Source organism: Myotis myotis, unplaced genomic scaffold (genome assembly GCF_014108235.1).
Source record: "Myotis myotis isolate mMyoMyo1 unplaced genomic scaffold, mMyoMyo1.p scaffold_m19_p_12, whole genome shotgun sequence".
Lineage (NCBI taxonomy): Eukaryota > Metazoa > Chordata > Mammalia > Chiroptera > Vespertilionidae > Myotis > Myotis myotis.
Genome location: NW_023416316.1, coordinates 37,320,212 through 37,347,890, shown reverse-complemented (window position 1 = coordinate 37,347,890; position 27,679 = coordinate 37,320,212). Strand labels below are relative to the sequence as shown.

Below are 27,679 nucleotides of genomic sequence, written 5' to 3'. Positions count from 1 at the left end.
AGTGCTTTTGAAATTCATTCATGGTATTACTAGTTCATTCGTTTTTATCACTGTTGAAGGACATTTGAGTTGTTAACAGCTTTTGACCGCCTTAAATAGAGCTGCTTGAACATTCACATGTTGTCCTTTGCATGGACATATGTCTTCACGTCTCTCGGGTAAATATATAGGAGGGGATTGTTGAGTTGTATGGTAAGAACCGAGACCCTGTTCTAGAGCAGCAGTCCCATTTTGCATTCCCATCAGCAGTGTAAGGAGTGCCAGTTGCACCACATCTTCAACACGTGGAACAATCTGTCTTGTGGTAAAGTCTTAACCTAATTTCCCTGATTCTCCAGTGGTGGCGCCTTCTAGATTTGCGATTGCATGGCCAGCCCATGCCTGGTTCCCTGTGGGAGAACAATGAATGATACATGTTTGAATCTAATCAATGTTGTCCAGGATGAATATAGCCTCCCGTTTTGAGACAAACAGGCAGATGGATTTGGAAAGATGATCAATCACGGTAGTGACTGGATTAATAACAGATAAAACAATGTTTTATGGTTCTCCTCCCTCAGGCTTTTTGACCACTCCATGGAAGGATTTAAAAACTGGGAGTTCATGACTATTCACTGCTGGGGAGAACGAGCCGCTGGCGACTGGATCCTTGAAGTCTACGACACTCCCTCCCAGCTGAGGAACTTCAAGACTCCAGGTGAGAACTTCCTGTCTATAATTTGGTTTGCTGTGTAGAAAAAATGAGTATATGTCGGCCAAGGAATGCTTCACACTCACATATCAACATCATTTTTTCATGTGATCCTGTGTTTTGAGTTTTGTGTGTATCCTGGTTCTCAAGATTATGATTTCAGAGGTAATAATTCAAGGATAAGAAATAAAGAATAAATATTTAGACGTAAGTACAGGATAAAACATGACAGCTATTGATTGATATTTCAGAATATAAGACCCACATCTCTAACCAGCTCCCCTTACTTTCTTTATCCAAAAACAAGCCAGCCTTGTCCACCTGCACTGGGCTAAATTGCTGGGTCAAAGGAAGAGACACATTTCCTTACTTACCTTTTTTCTGAGTTTACTCTACATTAAGTTTCCGTGCAGGCAAGACATTGGGCTGGCCTGTGCCAGCTAAATGGTTGCCACTAAAGAAAGTGAATGATGGTATTCTGCCCCACATGAACCCAAAACTAAGGAAAAAGAAAACTTAGTTGATATGTTAAAAAAACAAACAAACATGGAAATTACTATGTTAACAAAGGTCTTTTCAGTTGACCTCAGACTCCTGTTGCTGCATGTGTGTCCTATTTCCCTCTCCATGGAAGCTATTTCTAACCTTAAAGGGGGGGGGGGGGGGGGGGGGGGAGTACCAATGCAACATGGGCTGGAGAGGGAGCAGTTCCTTGCAGCAGCCTGTACTGCCCGCGATGGAGCCCTTCGGAGTACTTGGCTCAGTGACAAATGATCTGTGTGATAAGCAGCCCAGCTTCCCACCCAGCGGTGGACACATGTTCGATTGTCTGAAAAACTCATTACTTCTCAGTGTTCTGTCTAATCCAGCGGCAGAAGAATCAGGCCTCAGAGTGATTTTAGGTCTGATGTCCAAGTCCAGCCCTTTCCTGATGGCAGAATAAATTAACCCAGACATTCTGTAGTTAATTGTAAGAGTGTGTACCATTCAGGTACAGGGGGCTGCAGAGGGAGGAGGAGGAGGCCCCCAGCAGAACACAGGGGTGAACACGTGTGTGCGTTTACCAGACTTTGGCCCACCGGTCAGTTTCTCATTCTGAGAGGTCCATGTTTGATCACACCGTTTGGCCATCTTTTCCCTAATTCTGAGCTGGGGTCCATCTGTGTGGCCACAGTGGTCCCATAATCAGAGAGGTTAAAACCAGCATGGTACAAGGTCACAATGAACAACATGCTCTTTGGCCCTGTTGCGGGAGTGACTGGCTGTGCTGCCCTCGCCAAACGCTGCTCCCAGTTGATGTGTCAGCTGGTGTCACTACAGGGCTTTTATGTGGTGGGAGATCCCAGAGAAACAGACACTGACAATCTTGGCACTTGCGTACAAGGGGTTGGGGTTGCAGCTTGCGGTTGCCAACCTTTCAGGCCTCACGGACCACCAGTTGGTGACCGCTGGCTTAGGGTGAGGACACAAGGGTTGCATTCTCTGCTGAGAATTTAAGACAGTTATAAAACTAATTTCAAGTGACTGATCTTTACTATCACCATGAACCAGCAATTCTAAAGGATGTCAGTGATGAAATGCTCCTCCCCTGCCCGCAAGAGCACGCTGCCCTGGGGGCACACTGCTGGTTGACCTGACATTTGTGTGCAAGGGTCAGAGGCTCGGAATATAAATCTCTCCGCCCTCAAGGAGTTGAGAGTCTATACACTTCCCTCTGATTCCCTGTGTTGAAAGCCCTCTGCAGTGGCCCAGAAAACCCAGATTGTGTGTTTCATAGCGTGGGCTGCTCCTTATACTTTAATGCTCACGTTTAACCCCAGTCACTTCCAGTCATTTTAAAGATGTTCTTTTATGCCAGAAGAGAGATACTCTAATGCTGTTACTGGTATGTGGGTGCACGTGCACACGCACACATTTCTGTCATTTCTATGGTGAACACTCTTGTGGAAGGTCTCTCTATAATTCATGAGTGATTTCTTATTAAGCTCCTAGGTATTCAGTTGGAGGTGTAGAATTTTCTAGCCCAGTTAAATGGTAGAATCATTCCCAAATAGTGGTTCCTAGCTCCAAACCAAATTTATACTTATTTATTGTTTCTTAGCATTTGCATATTATGTAAATGCATATTTAAGATTTGGGGAGTTTTTTGTTTTGTTACACATTAAACCTATCTCGGGTTTTCTGTCTTGGGCAGATTGCATTTATGTTAGCAAGTAGAATGGATTTTTCTCATTCTATATTTAAACAGCTATTTCTTAACACAGTTGCAATATCAATTGCAAAATCTCCTATAAAATTTAGCAAGTAGAAAAAGTGGTAGGGAAGAAAAAAAAATCATGGCAGTATTTGATGTGACTTGTGGCAGGGGTTCTAAGGAAATAAAATGACATAGTAATTGAAAAATAAAAAGATGGGCTGACCCTGTCAGTGGACTTAGGAAGCGCTTCAGAAATGGCATGAAGGTAAGTAATCAGTTATGAGACAGCACTCTTCAGAGCACTTAGGAGGGTAAATTTTCGAATCTAAAATAATTATAAATTAAATGAACCAGGTATTAGGGTGACCATGGGTTGGATTTCCTGTGATGTCCTTGGGTCACATGCTCCATTTGTACACTCGAGAGATGCTATAGGGAAAAGGGGTTCTCTTTTGCATGGCTGTCTACAGGCTGTCATTCATTTCTACTTAACACACACCACTTGGAATTCTGAGATTAAACAGCACCCTGATTATGAAAAGGACAGTCACCAATGAGTCCAAAGAAAAGCTGGCAGAGGGTAAACCTCATGGACACCAGTGTGCTGACTCAGTGCAAATGTCAGAAAACAGTGTGGCACAGAATAACATACATGCAATTTTACACGTCAGGTTCCTAAACTCCCAGTAATGAACAAGAAGGCTGTGTTACATATAATGGTTTACAAATGGCAAGATTTTCTTTTCAGAGCTGAATAATATTCCACTGTGTGTGTGTGTGTGTGTGTGTGAGTGAGTGTGAGTGACAGTTTCTTTATCCATTCATTCATTACTGGAAACTTAAGTTGCTTCCATGTATTGGCTATTGTAAATAATGCGGCAGTGATTATTTATAATAAATACATGTAAACAATCATGTGATACATACACCTTCACATGTGGTGTGTGTATCTTTCCAAGTTGTTGTCTTAATTTTCTTTGGATAAATACCCAGAAGAGAAATTGCCGGACCATATGGTAGTTCTATGTTTACTTTTTTTAAGAAACCTCCATACTGTTTTCCACAGTGGCTGCACCAATTTACATTCCAGCCAATTGTGCATGAAGGTACCCATTTCCCCACATCTTTGCCAGCACTTGTTATTTCTTGTCTTTTTTATAATAGTCGTTCTAACAAGCGTGAGGTAATGTCACATTGCAGTTTCTCTGTTGATTAGTGAGAACTGATGTTAGCAACAGAACTGTTGCTCATCTCTCTGCTGCCCTCTTTTTGGGGTTCACTGATAGTGTCAGCTTAAAAAGGCCTTCAGGGAGAGACTCAATCATGTTAAGAGTCATGTGGACCACATGACCAGTATTGCTCTGCCCAGGGCTAATTCAGCTCTTAACAGATTCCCCCAGGGAGATTACATCAGTCAGTCAGTCTACTCAAAAACTAAGGCTAATTTTTTCTCTCCAAACGAGAGAGAAAAAACTGCCACTCAGCACGGTAGGATGCCCAGTCATTTGTATATCGTCTACATATGTACATCTACATCTGTCCCTCTTCAGTCTACCTATCTACCAATCCAGTTTCCTCTGTAGCAAGGCTCAGCAGCTTACTAACCGTGAGGGCCGTCATGAACACCAAACAGTACCTCCTGGTGCCACTCTGTGAGAGCCATGGTGAGTGACGGAAACAGAGGCTGGGAGATGGGCACACAGAGTTGGTCAGAGTCTCCAGGAAGTTTGAGCAAGTTAGCTAACCCGGCAACAGATTTTTTTGTATGTTTATTTTGTATCCTGCAACTTTACTGAATTAGTTCTACAAGTTCCTTGGTTAAATCTTTAGGAATATATAGATACATATGCATGCCTAAGCTACCATCACAACCAAACGGACAACCAAACAGGCAGTGTGAGGCAACCAGGCCGGCACAGGGGTTAGTGAGGGACGACCAGACGACTGAGCAGCAAGCTGCGTGGGGCAACCTAGCCAGCAAGGGGGTTAGTGAGGGATGACCAAATGACTGAACAGCAGGATCGGGCCTAAACCATCAGTCAGACATCCCCAAGGGGCTAGGGGACCCATCCCCTGCATGAATTTCATGCACCGGGACTCTAAAGAGAGTGTGTGTGTGTATGTATTATATATTTACCTGCAAATAGTGACAGTTTTCTTCCTTTTTGAGTTGGATGTCTTTTATTGCTTTTTCTTGACTAATTGCTCTGGCTAGGACTTCCAATTCTGTGTTGACTAAAAGTGGCAAGAGTGGACATCTTTGTTTTATTCCTGACCTTAGATGATGTTAGCTGCCATATGGCCTTATTTTCTGTTCCCTCTATATCTACTTTATTGAGTGTTTGTTTGTTTTTTATCAGAAGTGAATGTTAAATTTTGTCAAGTGCTTTTTCTGCATTTATTGAGGTAATCATATGATTTTTATCCTTCGTTTTGTTAAGGTGGTGTGTCACATTGATGGATTGAACCAACCTTGCATCCCTGGAATAAATCCTACTTGATCATAATGTGTGATCTTTATAATATGTTATGGAATTCAGTTTGCTCATAATTTTGTTGAGGATTTTTGCATCTATGTTTACCAATCTCTTTCCCAGTAACTGGTCAGTACTAGTAGACTTTCTATTTCTTAATGATTCAGTCATGGTATGGTGTATGTTTCTAGGAATTTACCCATTTCTTTTGTTTCTAATTTGTTGGCATTTATTCATAGGCTTTTATGATCCTTTGTATTTTTGTGGTATCAGTTATAACATCTTTTTTGTTTCTGATTTTACTTGATTTCTCATTTCTCCTCAGTGAGTCTAAGTAAGGGCTTGTCAATTTTGTTTATAGTCCTAGGAGACCTGAAAATATAAGCCCTGCTGGCCACTGTTTGTGGGTGGCAGCCACAAAAATTGCAGTGCCTGACAAGACTTTAAGCTCCTTTCTTGAAGATACTAGTGAGCTATAGTGAGGTAGAGGGAGAACGCAAAGGTGGTACCTGTGGGCCTCCATCTTTGCAGAGTATTTCAGTAGGCCTCTAGATGCTGTTAAATCAGATGCTTTCTCCCCAGGCAGATGCTTCAAGATAAGCAAATAAGCCTGTTTCACAGAAAGTCTAGGTGCTTTTTCTATTGGCTGCCCCTGTGGTACACCCTGAGTGGGTGAGTCTGCTGGAATTCTGTAAGAACTGCTTCTCAGCTGCTATAACCTTCTGGGTCTCAGCCCTCAGGTGCTGGTCTTAAAAGTTGGGGTGCTCGCCGAAACCGGTTTGGCTCAGTGGATAGAGCGTCGGCTTGCGGACTGAAGGGTCCCAGGTTCGATTCCGGTCAAGGGCATGTACCTGGGTTGCGGGCACATCCCCGGTGGGGGATGTGCAGGAGGCAGCTGATCGATGTTTCTCTCTCATCGATGTTTCTGACTCTCTATCTCTCTCCCTTCCTCTCTGTAAAAAATCAATAAAATATATTAAAAAAAAGAAAAAAAAAGAAAAAGAAAACCTGGGTGCTCTTTAAAAAAAAAAAAAAGTTGGGGTGCTCAATGTGGGATTTAAACCTTTTGTTCCTCATGGAGCAGCTTGGGTTTTGAGTTCCCTCCACTTTCTCACCACACCAGGGGTGAGGTTTGTGGTGAGATTGTCTCAGCCTCCCCTACCCACGTGGATATGGGTTTTTTCTTGTTTGCCTAATGCATAGGAATGCTAGTTTTGAGGTTACCTTCAGAGGAAATTATTCCATATGTAGCTGTCGATTTGGTGTGTTTGTGGGAGGAAGTGGGTCAGGATCTTCCTACATCGCCATCTTAAATGGGAATGCCTAGATGGGTTTTAATATTAATCTCTCCTCTCACTGGCCTTGGGAAAGTTATCAACCTCTGTGCCTCAGTTTCCTCATCACAGTTTACATAAACTATATTGGGAATTCAAGCAGCTACATCCCAGTTGTTATGAACAATGGGATAAAACTTAGCATGTAGTAAGCACTTAGGAATGATAAGCATCAATTAGATGATGATATAGATGCTAATAGATGAACTAGATGACACCATTGTCTTGCTGTGGGACAGCTCTGAACCATGCCTGGACTGTGTATTAGGCCACTGTGTGGGGAGGTTCCTAAGGGTAGTCCTTTCTATCAGCATATTTCTGTGTTCTTAATGTTTTTTATTAATCACTTCTGCTTATGGTTGATTCTTTCTTATGTGAATCTTATTAAGTTTAATGGCCCGGAGGCAGTTTGGGGGGTTTTTTGTTGTTGTTGTTGTTTTTTGCAGTAAAGACTTTAATTTTATAAATCTAAGAAATAAATGAATCGGGATTAAACCAAAAGAAATGTCCCTTGTGAGTATACTATCCAGATGAGGTTAAATACTTATCTCGTGTCTTAAGGCACCCTTGACCAGAAAATGTATTACAACCGCTCAGTAGAACATTCTGCAATGTAGAAAGTATTCTCCATCTGTGCTTGCATTATAGTGGCCACTGGCGACATGTTGCTACTGAGCACTTGAAATGTAGTTAGTGTGACTAAGGAACTGAATTTATTTATTTTAATTCATTTAAATAGCCACATGTATCTAGTGGCTATCGGGTTTATAGGATAACTCAGTAGTGATGTATTCTAAAGATTGAATGACTGCTTCAGGAATCATGTGGAACAAAGTCATTGTTTTTGTCTTCTTATTTATAAGTCAGAAAACACAAAAAATGTTTTTAATATGTTTTTATTGATTTGAGAGAGAGAGACATTGATCTATCAGCTGCCTCCTGCATGCCCCCTACTGGGATTGAGCCTGAAACCCAGGCATGTGCCCTAACGGAGAATTGAACCCCTGACCTCTCCATGCGTGGGACGAATTCCAACCAACAGAAGCACACCAACCAGGGCCTGAAATTTTTTTCCAAATAAGACTTTTATACTTAGGAAAAGCTGTGAAATTCTAGGGTTCTTTTAAATATCCATCATTTGAAATTCAGCCCAGCAATCTGAGGTGTTTGTCTCTTAGTCTAACTATAAATGCTGATTAAATCAAGGCCTATCCTGAATATCATCATTTATCAGTCTTTGTCAATATCAGTCATTGTTTTTTTCTGTCAATACATAGTGCGTGAATTATAGTGCATAAATTCTGCAAACAGTAGTAAATGTGTATTTCTAGCCCTGTATATGAAGTAACGATTCTTATGAATCTGTCTCCCATAATTCTACTGATGCTTTTTCTTAGGTGAAAAGGAAATAAAGTACAAAGCTAAAGAGTGAATATTTGGTCATGCAGTGGTTTCATTTTTGTTTCCCTAGGTAAATTGAAAGAATGGTCTTTGGTGCTCTATGGCACCTCCGTGCAGCCATACTCACCAACCAACGAGTTTCCTAAAGTGGAACGTGTCCGATACAGCCGAGTCGAAGACCCCACCGATGACTATGGTACAGAGGATTATGCAGGTGAGCTGGCTTCCACCAGGGACAAAGGCTAAGGAGGGATCTCTCATACATCATCCCACCATGCTGAGATAAACTTCTACCACATTCTGATGTATTTTCTTCATCATTTCTATCCCCCCAAATATTTGTATATATATATATATATATACTCATATTCAAATATCCATGTTTTTTCTTCAAAGCTAAACCACACTATATAGAGAGTTTCCATATCCTTTTTCCCCCTTAAAATAATCAAATATGCCTAGGACACATATTTAAAGGACAGCATAATTGTCCATCCTATGACTGTACTGTAATGTATTTAATCCATAATCTGGTATGTGTAATTTGCTTAGAGTTTTACTCAAGTTTAAAAAAGGTTTGGATGAATATCATCATTTATCAGTTTGGCTGGTATCTTTAATTGTTTTTTTATAATATAGTTCTGTTCTGAGAATGACTGCATCTTACTGAATCAAAGGGATTAACCAGTTTTAGGGCTTCGATATGTTTTGTCACATTGCCTCCTAGATAAAGATGTACCAGTCTACACTATGACCAGATGTGAGAGTGTTTATTGCACTCATCCTGGGAAAATTGAGTGGATAGAAAAAAAGAATACGATTTTTATAACTTTGACTGCTAGTATATCAAAACATTTTTTGTCTGTACAGGTCCTCAGATAACATCGTTTCGTTCATTACATAACATTGATGAGCTGCTGTAGGAACTTAACATTTTATATATATATATATACATATATCTTACCTAGCCTCTGGTAAAATTGGGTTCCTTACATGTCATTTTGCTGCAGTTCCAAGAATCTATCAACATTAAGTGAGGATTTAACTGTAGTTCTTCTCTGAATTAAATACAGCTGTCTTTTACCCATTATATTCAAAGTGGCAGCAATTTTCTTACCTATTTATAAGAACTCTTTGTATGTTATTGCCTCTCATACTGTCTCTTATTTGCTGAAAACATTTTCTCAATTATCACTTAGTTCTGAAATTTAGTGTCTGTGTTGTGTTTTAAAAAGAAATCTTTTAATTTTATATAGTGTTTTTCTTATTGCTATTTTAGTGGAAAATATTCCATATTTTCTGTCTACTATAGGAAATCTACTGGCTGTTGCATATTTACCATATATCTGACCATTTCTGCTTAACTCTCTTACTAATTTCTCTTACAAATTTATATGTTTTAGAGTTGATTTTTCTGGGGCAATTTAGGTACTATGGCCATATCATCTGCATTTTTTTTCTCCTTCCCAATGTATTTCTGATTCCTGTCTTGTTGCACTGGCTGACCTTTCCGGGATATAATATATAACACAATGTGCAGAGCTTCTTCTAATGAAAGACTGTTGGTAAATAGCAGTTTAGTGTACCTTTACAGGAGAAATATATTTTTCCTGCAACTCTCTGAAGTTCTTTTTTTAGATATTAATCACCTTAAAAGGATATCTTAAATGTATGTATTTCCTTCTATTCTGAACAGGTAATATCCCAGAGTGAATATTAAGCTTGGATAATTCAGTCCAATTCAGCTAACCAGAGCTAGATTTCGTCTTACTTTGCTTAGAGCTTGTAACATTGCTATGCATAATGTGGCTAGTAAACCATTTTGTATTCTCTGATAGGAGAAAGTATATCCAAAACCATAAATGAAGCATAATAGTAACCTATTGCTATGTGCCTTATGGGATGTTTCCAATTCAAATTTTGGAAATGTTAAAATTCTGAACAGTTATACATACACTGTTGTGGTTTTTTTCATTACCTCCTCAAAATGTCCGCGCTGGCACTTGTGAGAGAACAAAAACAATTATTTCATTATCACCCTGCAACCTAAAATGCTAATTTGCATCTGGGACAGTTTTAAATTATAAAAGAATCAGCACAGCATGTGAACTTACCATGCAGGGTCCTTTGGCACATATCAAGAATAAATGGGTTGTTGTTGTGGGGTTTTTTTTTGGGGGGGGGGTGGTAATTATAAAAATCATCTGGTGAATATTTAGGGCCAACGTGACTCCTTTCCTTTGGAGCTGGGATTTTTACCTTTCTAAAGAAGTCAGGCTGGCTAGAGGCACAGATGGCATTAGCACAGCCAGATCCCTGTACTGTACATTGAATTCCAGGGAGCGTGGAACCCAGAGCTGGCTGAATAGCAACCCTTACATGGCGGACACACCCTCTTCTTGTGTACCATAGCGGACAGCTAACCTGTCCCAGGTTGGACTGGCTATAGAATTTAATTAAGAGGCCAATTTTAAGGCTTTTAGGAAAACAGAGATTAACCACAAGAGTCACTTGACAGCATTTTTTATCAGGAATGTATTTCAAAATGACTCATTTCCATTCATCTCTAGTAGGTGACTTACTCTAAGTAGGAGACATGGATAGGAAATCAGGACATATGTTGATCCCAACTCTTCCAGCTGTCTGCTGCCAGGCAATCCATCGTAACTCTTGGAAAATCTGTTTTCTCACCAGTAAAACGAGGGTGTTGACTACTAGATTTTTCTGAGTCATTCTTCCCCAGTTCTACCATTTCACGTTCCCATGATGCAGTAATTGTAGAACATAGTCTCACAATGATTAAAGGAGGCCACATTTCAACCAGTAAGTCCTTTTGATTAAAATAAAGTTTGGTTTAAAACATTTCTGGCACCACTGACATGTAGTTTGTACATTTCAAGCATTATGTGTACTGCTAGTTAAAATCATATGAATTTTCAATGGGAAAGAGCTTGAAGATTATGAGACCAAATGTACCAAAATATAGAGAACAAGGAAAAAGGGAGTTAGTTCAGTAGAGCAAAATGTCTAACTGTCCCTCATCATTAGAACGCTTTTTTCACCAATCACCAGATAGTTCCATCTTTCTGGATTTTTTTTCCTGACTGCATTCTTGATAGTTCTATACTGAAGAATACATAAGAAGAGAGATTGGGAACCTTCATCGCATTTTTAAAAGTAATGTGTACTTTTCTTTTGTTGAGTTGCCCATTGGCCTGGGAGTAGGATGCAATTTTAAATCTATTATCTGTGCCTGAAGTACTTGCTTTGTAATCCAGGGTTAGAAACCGGTAAGCTTGTGCCAGGTGCCATAATGCTATTCCTTGCTAGCTACAGTATCTCAGAGATATTCTGTGGCTTTAATGCTTGGAAAAGACAGGCAATCTGGCCCAAGCATTGAATAATCACTTTTTTTCTTTTTCTGTAAGTCCAACATTTTTTATCGTTTGCATGTTTAATTGTGATCGGGTTTTTTCCATTTACTACAGTGGCATTGTTCATTTGAATCCTGAAATACTTGTTAGCTCCCACAAGGCAGCCATACGTGCTTTGAAGACCAGGCCATGATTAGGATTTACATTCTTGATACTTGAGGTTTTCCCCCCAAAAGTCTCTGAGCTTACAGTCACTCTGAACATTATTCCTCCTTCTTAAACTTTCACTGTGTAAGAAAAAAATATTTTATACCAAATTCAAGGTAAAGCCAACCTACTTAAAATCATTTTTTTCTAAATGTTGTTCTAATTTCTTCTGGAAAGGTCCCTGCGACCCTGAATGCAGTGAAGTCGGCTGCGATGGGCCAGGACCGGACCACTGCAATGACTGTTTGCACTACTACTACAAGCTGAAAAACAACACCAGGTAAGAGAAAAGCCAAGTCACGAGCCCTCAGCATACCCAGGGAGTTGCCACAGGGTCACTGCGGGCCAGGCATTATGGGTTCCCCATCAAGACATAAAAGCACAGAAAACGTGCTGCTGTACAAGCCTGATACCTCCTTGTGTAATTCAAAATGGTGAAACTGATATCGAGTTACAAAGTGCAGAGAAAAAAGAATTGATTCATTTGAAATGGAGTGTTGAGGGAGAACTCTATAGATACCCCAAACCACCAGAAAGATGAAAAGTGATTCTCTGCAGAACCCTGAAGAACACCAACATTTCTAGACGGAGGAAGAGAGGCTTCATTCAATTCGACACATACATGTGGTGAGAATCTACTTGCATCTCAGAGGAGGTATCAAGTCTCCAGAAAAGTTTCACCTAAATAAAAGGCCTTACTTTATTATAACAATTCACTATGTTTCATTATAGAGCAGTGGTGCTCAACCTGTGGGTCACGACCCCTTTGGTGGTCAAACGACCCTTTCACAGGGGTTGCCTAAGACCATCCTGCATATCAGATATTTACATTATGATTCATAATAGTAGCAACATTACAGTTATGAAGTAGCAACGAAAATAATTTTATGGTTGGGTCACAACATGAGGAACTGTATTTAAAGGGCCAGATACAGGCAGGGGTCCTCAAACTACGGCCCGCAGGCCACATGCGGCTTGCCAAAAACATTTGTTTTTTTACTTCAAAATAAGATATGTGCAGTGTGCATAGGAATTTGTTCATAGCTTTTTTTAAAACTATAGTCGGGCCCTCCAAAGGTCTGAGGGGCAGTGAACTGGCCCCCTGTTTATAAAGTTTGAGGACCCCTGGGCCAGAAGGTTGAGAACCACTGTTATAGAGCAATCATGCATTGGCCATTTTTTCCCTCCTAATTGGGACTTGTGCTTGATATTAAACAGGAAAGCCAGTATTCACAGTATATTTGTTCAATCAAATAATATTTGCTATTCTCCAGAATACAGATATTATTTGAAATGGAATGATATGTCAGTTCGACTGCCACTATAAAGTAAGTACGAGACAGTGTTCTAGCATTTTCCCTTCATGAAAATGCCAGTGCATAGGCCAAACGGGTGCTTTCCCACATGAACAAATCCTCTGCGTGGCAAAGGTGCTGGTCCCCGCTCCTCACTCTTCTGCTTTGACCCTGGATTCTGCCTCCAGCTCTGCGTCTAAGGGCAGGGCCATGGAACAGTGGTTGTCCCAACAGAGGCCATGACTCACATCCTTGCCACCTCTCCCTCCAGGGAGCTGACTTGTGGCGACTCCACACTCCCGTCACCCCAACAGACACAGACATGTTCCAGTTCCTGTTTCCGTTCTTGCTGGAATTTAAATTCCTCAAAGGAAAGGCCCTGAGCTACTCAGCACCTCTCTTATCTCCTAGACTTGTTAGCGGAATGCCTGCCATTCAATTGGTACTTGGTAAATATTTGTTGAATGAATAAATAAAGCCTTGTCCTTCGATCAAACTTTTAAAAAAAAAAAGTTCCTTGTTTCTCATAAGCAACATAATTTAAATATATTTATATTAAGACAGTAGCATATAACCACCACCACCCACACACAATCCATGTGACAAACCAAAATAAAAGTAACCCCTTGTGAGTGACCTTTATGCACGAAATCATGCTTCCCACATATTTTCCCCTTCAACTCAATGCCATAACCTTCCTTTTGAGACTCAATTTGTAACCATCATCCCCGTTAAAGAGCTAGAACACCTTCCCTGGACTTGGTATTGTGTGACTGCATTGCTGCATCAGCACCCTACACAGGAAGACGCTGTAACCCACAGAACTGGGCCCTTGGGCTGTGGTGTTACTCGCCATCATGGTTTTAAAAGGGTTTTGAGACCGAGAACCTGGCCACTGGTGATGCCACCCCTCTTCTCATCGTTCCCCACGCAGGGTCTGTGTCTCCAGCTGCCCCGCGGGCCACTACCACGCCGACAAGAAGCGGTGCAGGAAGTGTCCTCCCAATTGTGAGTCCTGCTTTGGCAGCCACGGCGACCAGTGCCTGTCCTGCAAACATGGCTACTTCCTGAATGAAGAGACCAACAGCTGTGTCCCTCACTGCCCTGATGGATCATACCAGGACACCAGTGAGTTCATTTCAAATAGCTGGTTTTAGAGAACAAATGAAAGGTTTTCATTTGAGTGACCTTGGGAGGAATATTCCTCCCTGTCAAATCTAGGCCTTGCTTAATATCAAGTAGGATCTAATCAAATTTTTAAAGAGAACAATTTAGAATTGTTTTATTAAAAGGCCTGTAACTAACTGTGTTGGGGGGTCCTCAAGCCCACACCCAGATTCAGTGACTTAGGCATCCCCACAGGACTCATCATATAGTTGTGCTTATGTGCTCAGTTATGATTAATTACAGCAAAAAAAATACAGAGTAAATCAGCAGAGGGAAAAGGTTCAAAGTCCATTGGAAACCAGGCCCAAAAAGTTCTAAGAGTTTTCTCCTAGTGGAGCTACATTTCATTTCCCCATGGACAACATGAGTGAAATGTACTCCACAAGGGAACCTCCTTGGGACTCCGTGCTGTGGTTGTTATTGGAGTGTGGCCATAAAGGCACCTTCTGCCCCGCCCTTACCAAAATTCCCAGACTCCTATAAGGAAAGAAGGGGTTCAGTGTGGACCATACTGTTTATACAAACAGTTCAAGCATCTTGACTCACTCTTATCTGTTAGGGTGGTGGAAACCCTCCTGAAATCCAAGTTCGCAACCTTCTGAGTAGGCTTTCAGAAGACAGTGACCAGGCCTGCTCTTTTCTGCACACTAACCAAAGAAACAGGGTGTGATACCAAAGAATACTTTTCAAACTTTAAAAAACATAACCTTCATGTAAGTGAAGAATGAACACATGCCAAGGACTTACTTAATCCATTAATGACTGAACCTGCAGGGAAACAAATGGGTTCAGAGACTGCAGGGGATTATAGGCCACTAAGAAAGGCAAAATAAAACCCGTTTGCTGAGTTAGAGACAAATGATTTCCGACATGGCCATCAATACAGCTAGAATGTTGGGGTTCTTTATTTCAAATGGACATATCATTTGCAAGTTTACCAAACGAAAAAATCTGTAAATTAGCATGTATTTCACAGAGTTTGGGGACTAATTAACCATCATTCGTAAACAGACAAAACTACATTCTCTAGAGAATTAAATGATCCTTGGGCATACCTACCTGTTAGTGCTCTGTCGTGGCCCTGAAAAGGACTGCAGGTATTTTTTGCCTTATTTCTGAGTTCTCCATAATTTGTCTTAACAAGGGTATCACCCCGTGGTGTAGTAGAGTTCATCAGAGTAGTCCTAAAAGATGGGAGTCTGCCATTCCTTTCCCCGGCCGGAGGCATTGCTTTTCAACCTTGACATGGTGGTGTTGCCCAGCTTCATTAGTGGGATGTTTTTCATTGTTGGAAGTTAGGAAACCCTGCTTGGGAGAGAGAATGTGAAGAGGAGGGGAAAGGCTAATGAACTATGCAACCAAGAATTAAATGGGCTGTAGTTCTCTTATCTGCAAAATGGTAGCTAACTCTAAAGGTATTTGTCAGTGCTACAATTCCTACCCTAATTTGCTTTGCTAAAAAGTGATAGCAAATGTTGACTGAGGGCTTTTCCTACAATTTTCTGCTCAAGTCCATGTGTACTACAGCATACATTGGAACATCTCCACATGCTTTTATGGAATCCAATTGACCAACTAATTTATAACCTTTTTGTTGTTTTTTAACAGAGAAAAATATTTGCCGGAAATGCAGTGAAAACTGCAAGACATGTACTGACTCCCACAATTGTACAGAATGTAGGGATGGATTAAGGTAAGAAGGTGAAGGTCTGTATAAGTAACACAGCCCAGGGAGCGTCTCAGTATAAATAACCCTTTGCCATCACCCTTGAGTTGACTCCCATTTGCATTATCTCTACCATTATATGTGAAAAATCGGATGCCATCTTGGCTAAGGAAGGTTAATACATGAAATAAAATTCTCTTTAGAAAAGATGGCTCTGATACAAGTAAATAAAATGGCCATTTCAGAGGCTTTCTTTGTACTTTTAAACTGGCAGTGCACCAGTCAAGGATTACTGTTTAGGTAATACTGAGTTACATTTAATCCTCCTGATTCATTCCTTTGATGGTCAGAAACGATCCCCTTATTATTTCTCGCCATATAGCCAGTCATTCTCTTATCTTAAGAACCTCAGGCTTGGTTCCATTATGCCATTGTCTGCATACAGATTTAACACCTAGAGATATTTTCCTTGAATGGATGACTTGCTCATGGCTAAAGCCAGATACAGCAGGTCCTGGGATAGCTCTGGCTTATATCAGTTAGCCTATAGTAAAATTGATTTCGTTATATACATTGTTTTGCTTAAAGTCACAGAACCTTTTGACAACATTAAGAGAGGACTTACTGTAGTTGATAGAGTCTGTAGGAGAACAACATGCAGCTCAAGTGAATTAGGTCGTCTCTAGGGTCAAACCATCCTACGTCGAGTGAGGAGCTGGACTCTGGGTTTGCGGGTTTGCACAGCGCTAGAATTCTGCTGCACTCAATCCCTTTTTAAATGTTGATGGTATTTCTACTTCCACCTTTGATTACAGGGTCAGGCAGGTAGTGCTTCACATTAGTAATATTGCAACAGCATTTTTACTTTTCATAAATGCATTCAGTGTTAGTTTGTTTAGCACCTTTCATCTCATGACAGTCTTGACAAATATCAGTCTAGTCAGCCTAATTCCTTTTGGAGAAGGGGCAGATTGGTATAATAAGAAAAAGAAGGAAGACAGATGAGGACTCACCCACCCCTGCTGTTTATCGGCTGTGTGACCTTGGCTGAGTCACTTAGCCACTCTGAGCTTCAATTTTCTCATCTATAAAATGGTGATAACCCCTGTGTTCTGGCTTATAAGGATTAACTATGATGACATTTACAAAGCACTTAGTCCAGTATCTGACACATAATTGGTCCATGAGAAACAAAAGATTTTTTAAGATTAAGAAACATAAGCTAACCAGTGCTCTCCAATAGAAATGAGAGCCACATGTTAATTTTAAATGTGCCTGTAGCCACATAAAACGAAATTAAATATTTTCATAAAGTCATTTAACATGTAATCAGTATAGAAGACTTTTAGTAAAGATATTTTACTTTTGTTGTTGTACCAAGTCTTAGAAATACGGTACGTATTTTACCCCTAAACCACATCTCAATTCAAACAATCATTTTTTAATCTGTATTTAGATTTTATAAAATTTAGTTGAAGTAGCCGAGTTGTTCCATTCCAAACTTACTCAAAATTTTGCCAATAACTAAACTAAGTGCTAATTTGTAAAATTTAGAATTCCATTCCTTAGCCACACTAGGAGCTCCAGTGCTTGAGCAGGGGGGAAGAGCACAGGTTTAACCTCACTGGTTCATCACGGACAGAACTCAGGTGTGCAGGACCAGCTCCATTAACCAGGCCATCCCTGAGGCTAGAAGCAGCAGAAAGCTTCAGGGTTCACAGTGCTGCCTCTGTCTCCAGCTGGGTGAATGCCAACCTCAGAGGTAATGTCCTTTATTAGAAAAACTAGGCAGCTTTTAAAACTTGGATACAATTTTTGGTGGTACTATTTCCTCCCACAAAAAGATCCATTTGATGCATTGTTCTTTTTTCCAGCTCTACGGAAAGGGGAGGAATATTCTTTTAAACATTTTTTAAATCCTCACCTAGGATTTTTTTAAAAATTGATTTTAGAGAGAAACATTAATCGGTTGCCTCCTATACAAGCTCCAACCTGGAATCAAACCCACAACCAGCCTTTGGGTATACAGGATGATGCTCCAACCAACTGAGCCACCTGGCCAGGGCAGAAGGAATATTCTTTTTAAATGATAGCTCTCTGGCCAATGAGGATATCTGTGAATGGAGAACACTTTCAGTTTGCTGCTCTCATTGAGGCTCTCAGTATTTTCCTTAGGGGCTTCTGAGTTGACCATTTTGCTCAAGACCTGTAAATTTTTGCAGAGTGGCTAAGAACAAACATGGAAAAATATCTCTGCATAAAATACGGAAGGGAATGGATTAAAATGTTAGCAGGACCATTTGGGATTCTTTTTCATCTACTTTGGTTTTTTCCAGATTTATTGATGGAAATAAATTTTACTTTGTAAAATTAGTATAATACATATACATATAGCAAAGTCAAATAAGATGTGAATTGGAGCAATGTGTGAAGAGTTTAAGAAAAGAGAACCTATTTGACCCTGTTGCTTAGATACACTTCTTCAGTACAGTGGGCCTTGACTTACGAGTGTCCCGACTAACGAGTTTTTTGAGATACGAGCAGTCTCTCGGCTGATTTTTTGCTTTGAGTTGCAAGCTAAAATTTGGGTTACGAGCCAGCTTCAGATACCCCACCGCTAGTTGGCACAGCGAACGTCACAGTGAACGCCACAACATCAGCCCAGCATCAGGTGTCTCACTCGTTCACTGTTGATTTGACATACGAGTAATTTGAGTTACAAGCTCCGTCCCGGAACGAATTAAACTTGTAAGTCAAGGCCCCACTGTATCCTCTATTTGGTGACACAGGATTACATCTTCTCCCTGGTTCCAGTCACACTTTAGTTATTATGAGTAATGTCTGTATATTGGATAGTGAAAATTCTATTAATCTATTTTGAATTTTCAGAATCCATCTGTAGACTATGAGAAAGACCATGGCTGACAGAATTTAGGAGAGTGAAAAAATATAGAGTCCTTATTCAATATTCAACACTAAGTGTGCTAGGTGGAAAAAAGGTGGAACAGATTATCTCTAGAAAAACTAAATATAGTAATATAACTAAGAAAAGTTCAGATGTTTGGGGAAGCAGCAGTATAGGTAGGTAACTGAGCTAAATTATTCATTAGAGTTTAAATCAAGAAATAAAGGCAAAGTGTATTAAAATTCTGTTGTGGGAACCAATAAGAACTAAAATCAGAAACACTTAAAAATAAAAAAATCTACTCCTGGGAGTTTAGGTAGGGATGGTTGTGCCCTCTAATTCAATTATAATTCATTTACTGTGTGTTCCTACTGCATTTATAATTACGAAACAACTTTTAAATATATTATGTAGTAGGTCTGGATATCAGGAAATAGTTAGACACATTATTAGGTAATGCGATTGTTTTGTCCATAAAATACTTTTTAAAACCTCTGGGTTGTAAGATGTGTCAGCCAGTCTAACAGCTCAGAGGACTGTCCCCAAAGCCTGCAGCACATGCATATGATACAGACATCATTATAATACGGCACAGAGAGGGGGAAAATGGAAGGCACAAGGGCTAGTTCCGTGCTTTGAAGCTTTGCCAAATCCACAGGTCTTGGGGGGGGAGGGGGAGGGGTGGGAACTGTGTTTGTTACATATGGAATTGGGAGTCATTACCTCATTGCCTTGATCACAGCACTCTATGTCCTCAGCCTGCAGGGATCCCGGTGTTCCATCGCCTGTGAGGACGGACAGTACTTCAACGGCCAGGACTGTCAGCCCTGTCACCGCTTCTGCGCCACCTGTGCTGGTACCTTCTCCCCCAGTCCTTGTGTTTATTCCTCTGGCTCTGGTTTGGCTTTTGTTTGTCTGTTTTTAGCTGTCACTCATGCAGACCCACTTGATATATACTTCTCCAGTTGTTACTCTGAAAATATCTCTTCCAATAACCATGCATGTATTCTCATCAAAAGTCAGGCCTCAGCATCCTATCCTCATTGAGAAACCTGAATACCCCAGTAATATCTCCTTCTCTTTCCAAAGATTTGATGCTTTTGGAAAACAGGGGTGTGCTTTTTTTCCAAAGACTGTAAGAAAAAGCAAAAGTATTAAATTATAACTCTTAAAATTATATTAATGGCATTTTCACAAACTGTGGGAGGAGCAGCCCATCATGCAACTGCTTCTGAGGTTTTCTGTTCCCTGTGTCTTGCTTTGAAGGGGCGGGTGCTGATGGGTGCATTAACTGCACAGAGGGCTACTTCATGGAGGATGGGAGATGTGTGCAGAGCTGTAGCATCAGCTATTACTTTGACCACTCTTCGGAGAATGGACACAAATCCTGCAAAAAGTAAGTGGATCTGCCCCTCAAGCCCTGGCATTTGGTTACCAGGTTCCTTATTTGACTGCCTTTGTAAATAATATGAAACTTAGAATTATTAATAAAATTTGGTTTGAACATTTACCTATGGAAACTGCCCTGCAGCTTTAAGCCAGTTTATCTTTTATTTATATATATAAATTGCCTCAGGAGTACTTTAAAATCACACTGTCCACCTGCTAAGGTTTTCTTTAATGTTGCCAAACCTTATTTTTTAAGATTATTTTAAGAAAAGATTTTTGTGTCATCTTCAAAGAGAGATTAAGTTTAAGGCAATAAGAGGTGGATAGTAGTAAATACATCTTTTCCTGTGTCTGATGTGTGAAAGGATGATAAATTCTACATTTGCCCCATAGATGTGACACCAGCTGTTTGACGTGCAATGGTCCAGGGTTCAAGAACTGTACGAGCTGCCCCAGTGGGTATCTCCTAGACTTAGGAATGTGTCAGATGGGAACCATCTGCAAAGACGGTGAGTACAATTGCTCATTTTCATCTTCGGGAAAAAAAATGTGATCTTTCTACTTTAAGGCCTAACAATATATTTCCTTAAAGAAACTCTCAGGCATGCATTAGACAGGCTGGGCCTGATAGAGTGCTGGCATTCATTCATCTTGAACTTATGCCTTCAGCTGGTTTTGGTTTTGGGGATATTTTTAATTGCAAGAAGGAATAAATCACCTACAATCCCACTGGCTAAGAATCATCAGATAACTTGTTCTAATTACTAAACTTTACTTTTTAAAACTTTACAGTTTTGGATGCATAGCAACATTGAGCAGAAAGTTCCCATGTGTCCCCTGAACCTCAAGCACAAACAGAGCCTCCTCCATTATCAATATCCGACACCAGAGTGGTGCATTTGTTACAGCTGATGAACCTACATTAAAAACATTATCACCCAAAGTTTACATTAGGGTTCACTCTTGGTGTTGTATGTTCTATGGATTTGGACAAATGTATATTGATGTTTAGCTACCATTTAGTATCATACAGGACAGTTTCACTGCCCTAAAAATCTATACTCCGCCTATTCTTCCTTCTCTCCTTACCCCTGGAAACCACTAATATTTTGTTGTTGGTTTCTAAACCGCACCTGAGGATATTTTTCCATTGATTAGAGAGTGGAAGAGAGAGGGAAAGACAGACAGAAACATTGATGTGAGAGAAACACATCAATTGGTTGCCTCCTGCATGCGCCCTGGCCCAGGCTGGGGAGAGCCTACAACCAAGGTACATGCCCTTGACCAGAATCGAACCCGGGACCCTTTGGTCTGCAGGCCGACACTCTATCCACTGAGCCAAACTGGCTAGGGCACCACTAATTTTTTTTACTCCTCTATAGACTTTCCACTTTCAGAAGTCATATAGTTGGAATCATACAATATGTAGCCTTTCCAGTTACTTTTCATGTATTTCTTCCAATCTTTTGCCATATATATATATATATATATATATATATATGGAATTTTGTACCATGCTTTTTACATTAAGCATTAGACATCAACATAATCCTATGTTTTATGAAACTTCATTATTAATAACAGCATAAGTTCATGTGGAAATGCCAAAGTGTATTGCCACTCTGTTATTTGGCTTGTTTATAATTTTGATATGTAAATAACAATCAAATGGTATCTGAATTGTTCATTAAGTCTGGGGATAAGAATTAATGACAGAACCAGGTAATTTTGGTCCATTTTTCTTTCTTTGCACCAGTGGTTTTCAACCAAAATTCCAGGACCCCAATACCTTCTTGAAAGATTCAGAATGAATTGGTCTTGGGGTTGCATTAGACAGGCCGTGCCTGATAGAGCGCTGGCATTCATTCATCTGGTTTTGAGCATGAATATTTTTAGAAGTTTCTCAGTTGTTTCTAATGTATAGCCATGTTTGGGAACCCCTGACAGTTCAGCAAATGCCACCCTATCTAGAAAATTACTAACTTTAAATTATTCTAACTCCAACATTTTGTGAACTCTAGCTCTTAATTCATATTGAGGGGTCCATAAAATTTGTGCCTAAATTTTATGCAGACAATACATATCAATGATGCAGAAATTATTTTGAACCATTATTGTTCTAAGCATCTTTGTATTGTTATGGAAATAGAGAAATAAAACAAGTATGTATTTGGAACAGTCTTACCTGGCAAGATCATTCCCCTGGGTTGATTCTCTGTCTTCCTTTGAATGGCTCTCTTTTAGAAATTGACAAGGGGCAGAATAGTGCTGTGGACTCAAGAGTCAGAATGCTGTTGTTCGTATTTGGGATCCATACCTTGGGCAGGTTGTGAATTTGTATGGGCCTCAATTCCCTCATCTGTAAAAAATGAGGATATATTGCTGACCTCGTATGGTTATTCCACAACTATTAGGAATCTCAAAAAGACTTCACAAAGAGCTGGGCACGCAATGGCACTGACAGGACATCATTTATGGTCTCGTTTCCATGGAGCATCATAGGTGACTACATTTTCATAGTTTTTCTGATGTATAAAGGGTCTGGCAGGACAGGCCAGACCCACTCAGACTCTGTGTCCAAGTTTTTTTTTTTTGACCAGAGTGATTCTCACCACACAACTCTGGGGTGAGAGGATTGGGGGATGGCATCCCCAGGACCACGTAAGTATCACTTTTTAATTACCGACAAGTGCTCTTAAGAGAGGGTTCCCCTATATCTGAATATGACCTGAATTTTCATAAGTTTTTAACTTGAAAACGGAGGAAGATTTTTAAAGTGATTGACCCAGGACATCTACTGTGGCTTGAAATTTTCACTCATAGCACTTGGTACCAGTCACTTCAAGGTTTGTGATGCTTTAACTACTTTCATAAACCATGATAAGCATGGGATAAGTTATGCCAAGTGGCACTTTGGTGTATCAGGATTGTGGGCAGTAGTGGAAAAGGAACAATAATTTGTAATGAGTCCATTTTCAGGTCAAAGAAAGAGTATTAAGATGGCAGAGTAAACACTGTGCTTCCATCCACAACCACATCAAAATCACAACTAAATTATAGAACAGCCATCATTGAGAACCACTTGGAGATTAGCTAAACTGAATTGCTATCCTAATAAAAGAGTAATATGAAAATTAGCTGTCACTCCATCACAAAGATGGCGGCACCCAGTCTCCTCAGCCCCACCACTGAAGTGTCCAGGCCTGTCACCTGGCAAGGCACAATCCGCCCATCCGGCGGCCGATCCAGCCTCGCCACTCCACTGCCGATGGAGTGTCCCGAGGCAGCAGAGACAGGAGGGAGCGAGGCAGCGGAGAAGGGTGGGCTTCGCTCCCTTCTCTCGGGCCGCAGGAAGCCCTATTCTTACAGGAATCTTCCTGCAATGGGCCTCTAGTAACAGTATATAAAGAAGAAGCCACGTCGAGACTGGTAGGAGAGGTAGAGAGACAGAATGGGCAGGTCCCACACTCAGCATGGCTGCTATGAACCAGGATGTATATCTTGGCTTCAGAGGTCCACCCTGAGGAGCGAGGAGTCCCAGGGCACTAGTACCAGGAAGAGAAGTTCCCATGACATCTGGCTGTGAAAACCAGTAGGGATTGTATCCAAGAAAGACAACGGGCTGCTAGGAACCTAGGTGCTACAGATTTCAAAGGGCCTAAGCACAAACTTAGTAGCTCACAAACACTTGCATTGAGCTCCACTGCAGAGGTAGCTCTATCCAAGGATGGAAATGCTGGCAGATGCTGTTGAGCACTACCCCCCCAACCTAGGCTCAAGAGGGCGCCAAATCTGAACTCTCCATTAACCTAGATAACAGTTTGTCCTACCCTGGTGATTCCATGAAACCCCATTCAACTCGCACACCCAGATGGAACCTCTTTCAGCAGCAGCTAGCTACGACTTGCCCTCTTCCTCTGGCTAAGCAGCCCCAAGCACCTCCAAGCCCAGCATAGGCAGTAACCACTTGCAGATCACTTTGTAGTTCCTACCAGGTGGCCCCAGGCCAGGCATAGGCAGTGACTGAAGTTGGTCTATATACCAAAGCCTCACCCAAGAGGCCCCAGAACCAATATAACCAGTGGCCAGCCTTAGATCACACTAGAGCAACACCCAACCAGCTCCTCAAAAGACATTTCCAAAGGGAAGACAGGGTGGGCACCAGAGCCCACTAAAGCAACTCCCTCTCCATAGGATCAGCCCCCACACAACAATTTGTCAGTGTAATCATGGCCAGTCCTCACAGACATTCAGCCTGAGGGCCAATCCCACCCACTGATGTGCCAACAGCAGCAATCAAGGCTCAACTATACACAAAACCTAAACAAAGGGAACCAGGCTCAGGTAAGCAGGAGACTGTGCCTCACAGAACACCTACTACATAAGGCCATCCTGCCAGGATTGGAAGAAGTAGCAGATCTACATAATATGTAGAAATAAACACATGGAGGCAGCCAAAATGAGGCAACAGAGAAACATTCCCAAATGCAAAACATTCTGGGATATAACTCCAGAAAAATAACTAAGCAAAATGGAAGCAATCTACCCGAAACAGAGTACAAAACACTAGTTATAAGGATGCTCGATGAATTTAGGGGATGAATTCAGTAAGAACTTACACAAAGAAATTGAAACCACAAAAAGAGCCTTTCTGAAATGAAGAATACATCAGAGGGAATCAACTGATTAGATGAAGCAGAGAATCAAATCAGTAACTTGGAAGACAAGGTAGCATAAAACACCCAGTCAGAAAAGCAGAAAGAAAAAGAGGCTTTTAAAAAATGAGGATAGTTTTAAGGGGCCTCTGGGACATCAAGCATACCAACATTTGCATCATATGGGGTACTAAGAGGAGATAGAGCAAGGGATTGAAAACATCCCTAATTTGGTGAGGAAAATGGACATACAAGTCCAGAAAGCACAGAGACTCCCAAACAATTATATGCTGAAGAAATGGATAAATTTCCAGAAACAAACTCTTCTAACACCAAATCAAGAACATAAAATTGTAACAGACCAATTACTACTACTAACTAAATTCATCAGTAATAAAAATTAAAAAACTCCCAACAAACTAAAATCCTATACCATATAGTTTCACAGGCTAATTTTACCAAGCGTTTAAAGAATTAATATCTATTCTTCTCAAACTACTTCAAAAAATTGAAGAGGAGAAAAGACTATCGTACTCATTTTACAAGGCTGTCATTGTCCTAATTCCAAAACCAGACATAGGCCAATTTCCCTGATGAACACAGATGCAAAAATTCTCAACCAAATATAAGTAAACCAAATTCAGCAACACAATAAAAAGATGAGACGCTATATTCAAGTGGTTTTTATCCCTGGGATGTAATATCCCTGGTATAGGTTTAATATCCACAAATATATTAACATGATACACCATATAAACAAAATGAAGGATAAAAATTATATCAGTGGATTCTAAAAAAGCATAGTGGGGATAGAGGGAATATGTACCTTAACATAATAAAGGTCATATACTAGTATGACAAACCTGAAAGCTGCTTCTTTAAGATCAAGAATAAGACAAGAATGTCCACTTTCACCACTTTAATCCATCATAGTATTGGAAGTCATCGCCACAGCAAATCAAAAAGAAATAAAAGGTATCCAAATTGGATAAGAAGTAAAATTGTCGTTATTTGCAGAGGACATGACACTACATAGAACCCTAAGAAAACCATTATAGCTAGCACAATATCAAATTAATGTTCAGAAATCAGTTACATTTTTGTACTCCAATAACAAGCTATCAGAAAGAAAAATTAAGAAAGTCCCATTTACACTTGCATCAGAAAGAATAAAAATACTTAGGAATAATTTAACCAAGGAAATAAAAGACTTGTCCTCAAAAAGCAGAACACATTGAAGAAAGAAATTGGAAATACAAGTAAATGGAAGCTTATATACCATGCTCATGGATAGAAAGAATTAACACTGTAAAAATGTCCATACTACCCAAAGCAATCTACAGATTCAATGCAATCCTTATCAAAACACTGGTGGCATTTTTCACAGGAAAAAAATAATCCTAAAATTTATACTGAACTACAAAAGACCCCAAATAGCCACAGCAATCATGAGAAAAACAATATTGGAGTTATAGTATTGTTTCATATCAAGTAGCATACGGCTATATTAATTAAAACATCACAGTACCGGCATAAAAACAGACACATAAAGCAATGGAACATAATAGAGAAACCCACAACTACATAATCAATTAATCTATGACAAAGGAAGCAAGAATATACAATGGGGTAAAGACAGTCTCTTGAGTAAATGGTTTTGGGAAAACTGGGCAGACACATGCAAGAGAATGAAACTGGATCACTCTCTTACATCATACACAAGAATAAACTCAATATGGATTAAAGCCTTAAATGTAAGATCCCAAACCATAAAACTCCTAGAAGAAAACATAGACAAGAAAGTCTTTGATACTGCTCTTAGTAACTTTTTTTTTTAACATATCTCCTCCGGTAAAGGAAACTAAAGAAAAAAATAAATGGGACTACACCAAACTAAAGAGGTTTTGCACAGTGAAGGAAACTATCAAAACACGAACAGACAACCTACTGATTGGTAGAATATATTTGCCAATGACACATCTGATAAGGGGTTAATATTTTTAAAAATCTGAGGAGAAAATGGGTAGAGGACTGAATAGACATTTCTCCAAAAAGGACCTACAGATGGCCAACAGACATATGAAAAGATGCTCAACATCACTAATCATCAGGAAAATGCAAATAAAAACCACAATGAGATACTACCTCACACCTGTCAGAATGACTATTATCAATAAGTGAACAAACAATAGGTGTTGGCGAATATGTGGAGAAAAGGGAACCCTTGTGCACTGTTGGTATGATTGTATATTGGTGCAGCCACTATGGAAAATATTATGGAAGTTCCTCAAAAAGTTAAAAATAAAACCCAGTAATTCCACCTCTGGGTATTTATCTGAAGATATCCAGAACACTAATGCAAAAAGATATGTGCACCTCTGTTAATTGCAGAACTATTTACAATTACTAAGATAAGGAAGCAAGTTAGATATCCACTGACAAATGGATAAAGAAGATGTGGTATACACACACACACATACTAGTATACAATATATACAATATATTACTCAGCCATAAAAAAGAATGAAATCTTGCCATTTGCAACAACATGGATGGACCTAGAGGGTATTATGAAGTGAAAGAAGGCAGACCGAGAAAGACAAATACCATATTTCATTTATATGTGAAATCTAAATAAACAAAGGAACAAACAAAACAAAACAAATTCATAGCTACAGAAAACAAATTGATAGTTCCAAGTTGGGAGGGTTTTGGGAAAGGGTGAAAATGGTAAAGGGATTTATTGGTACAAATTGGCAGCTATACCAGTAAAATAGTCACAGGAATGTAAGGTACAACATAGGGGATTTAGTCAATAATATTGTAATAATTATGCATGGTGTCAGGTGGGTACTAGACTTATTAGGGTGATCACTTTGTAAAGCCTATAAATGTCTAATCACTATGTTATACACCTGAAACTA

At 40.0% G+C, this 27,679-nt stretch overlaps 1 protein-coding gene and 1 long non-coding RNA gene across 6 annotated transcripts in view; one reads left to right on the top strand and one right to left on the bottom strand.

Moving 5' to 3' along the window:
* Window positions 1-27,679, top strand: part of PCSK5 (proprotein convertase subtilisin/kexin type 5) — a 417,746-nt gene that overhangs the window by 248,862 nt on the left and 141,205 nt on the right. For 3 of the 5 annotated variants that reach the window (XM_036330796.1, XM_036330795.1, XM_036330797.1), the window contains exons 13-20: window positions 561-697; window positions 8,168-8,311; window positions 11,856-11,958; window positions 13,908-14,101; window positions 15,749-15,833; window positions 19,470-19,567; window positions 19,978-20,107; window positions 20,494-20,609. In XM_036330796.1, coding sequence (XP_036186689.1) covers window positions 561-697; window positions 8,168-8,311; window positions 11,856-11,958; window positions 13,908-14,101; window positions 15,749-15,833; window positions 19,470-19,567; window positions 19,978-20,107; window positions 20,494-20,609 — 1,007 coding nt within the window. Of the gene's footprint in view, window positions 1-560; window positions 698-8,167; window positions 8,312-11,855; window positions 11,959-13,907; window positions 14,102-15,748; window positions 15,834-19,469; window positions 19,568-19,977; window positions 20,108-20,493; window positions 20,610-22,344; window positions 22,603-27,679 lie in introns of those variants that run through there. The other 2 variants (XM_036330800.1, XM_036330798.1) reach the window with 2 other exon arrangements.
* On the bottom strand, window positions 15,131-22,455 carry LOC118667446. The gene is made up of 3 exons (XR_004971270.1): window positions 22,286-22,455; window positions 19,435-19,844; window positions 15,131-15,445 (listed from the first exon to the last, which is right to left on the bottom strand). It is a non-coding gene; the product is annotated as an uncharacterized LOC118667446 (long non-coding RNA).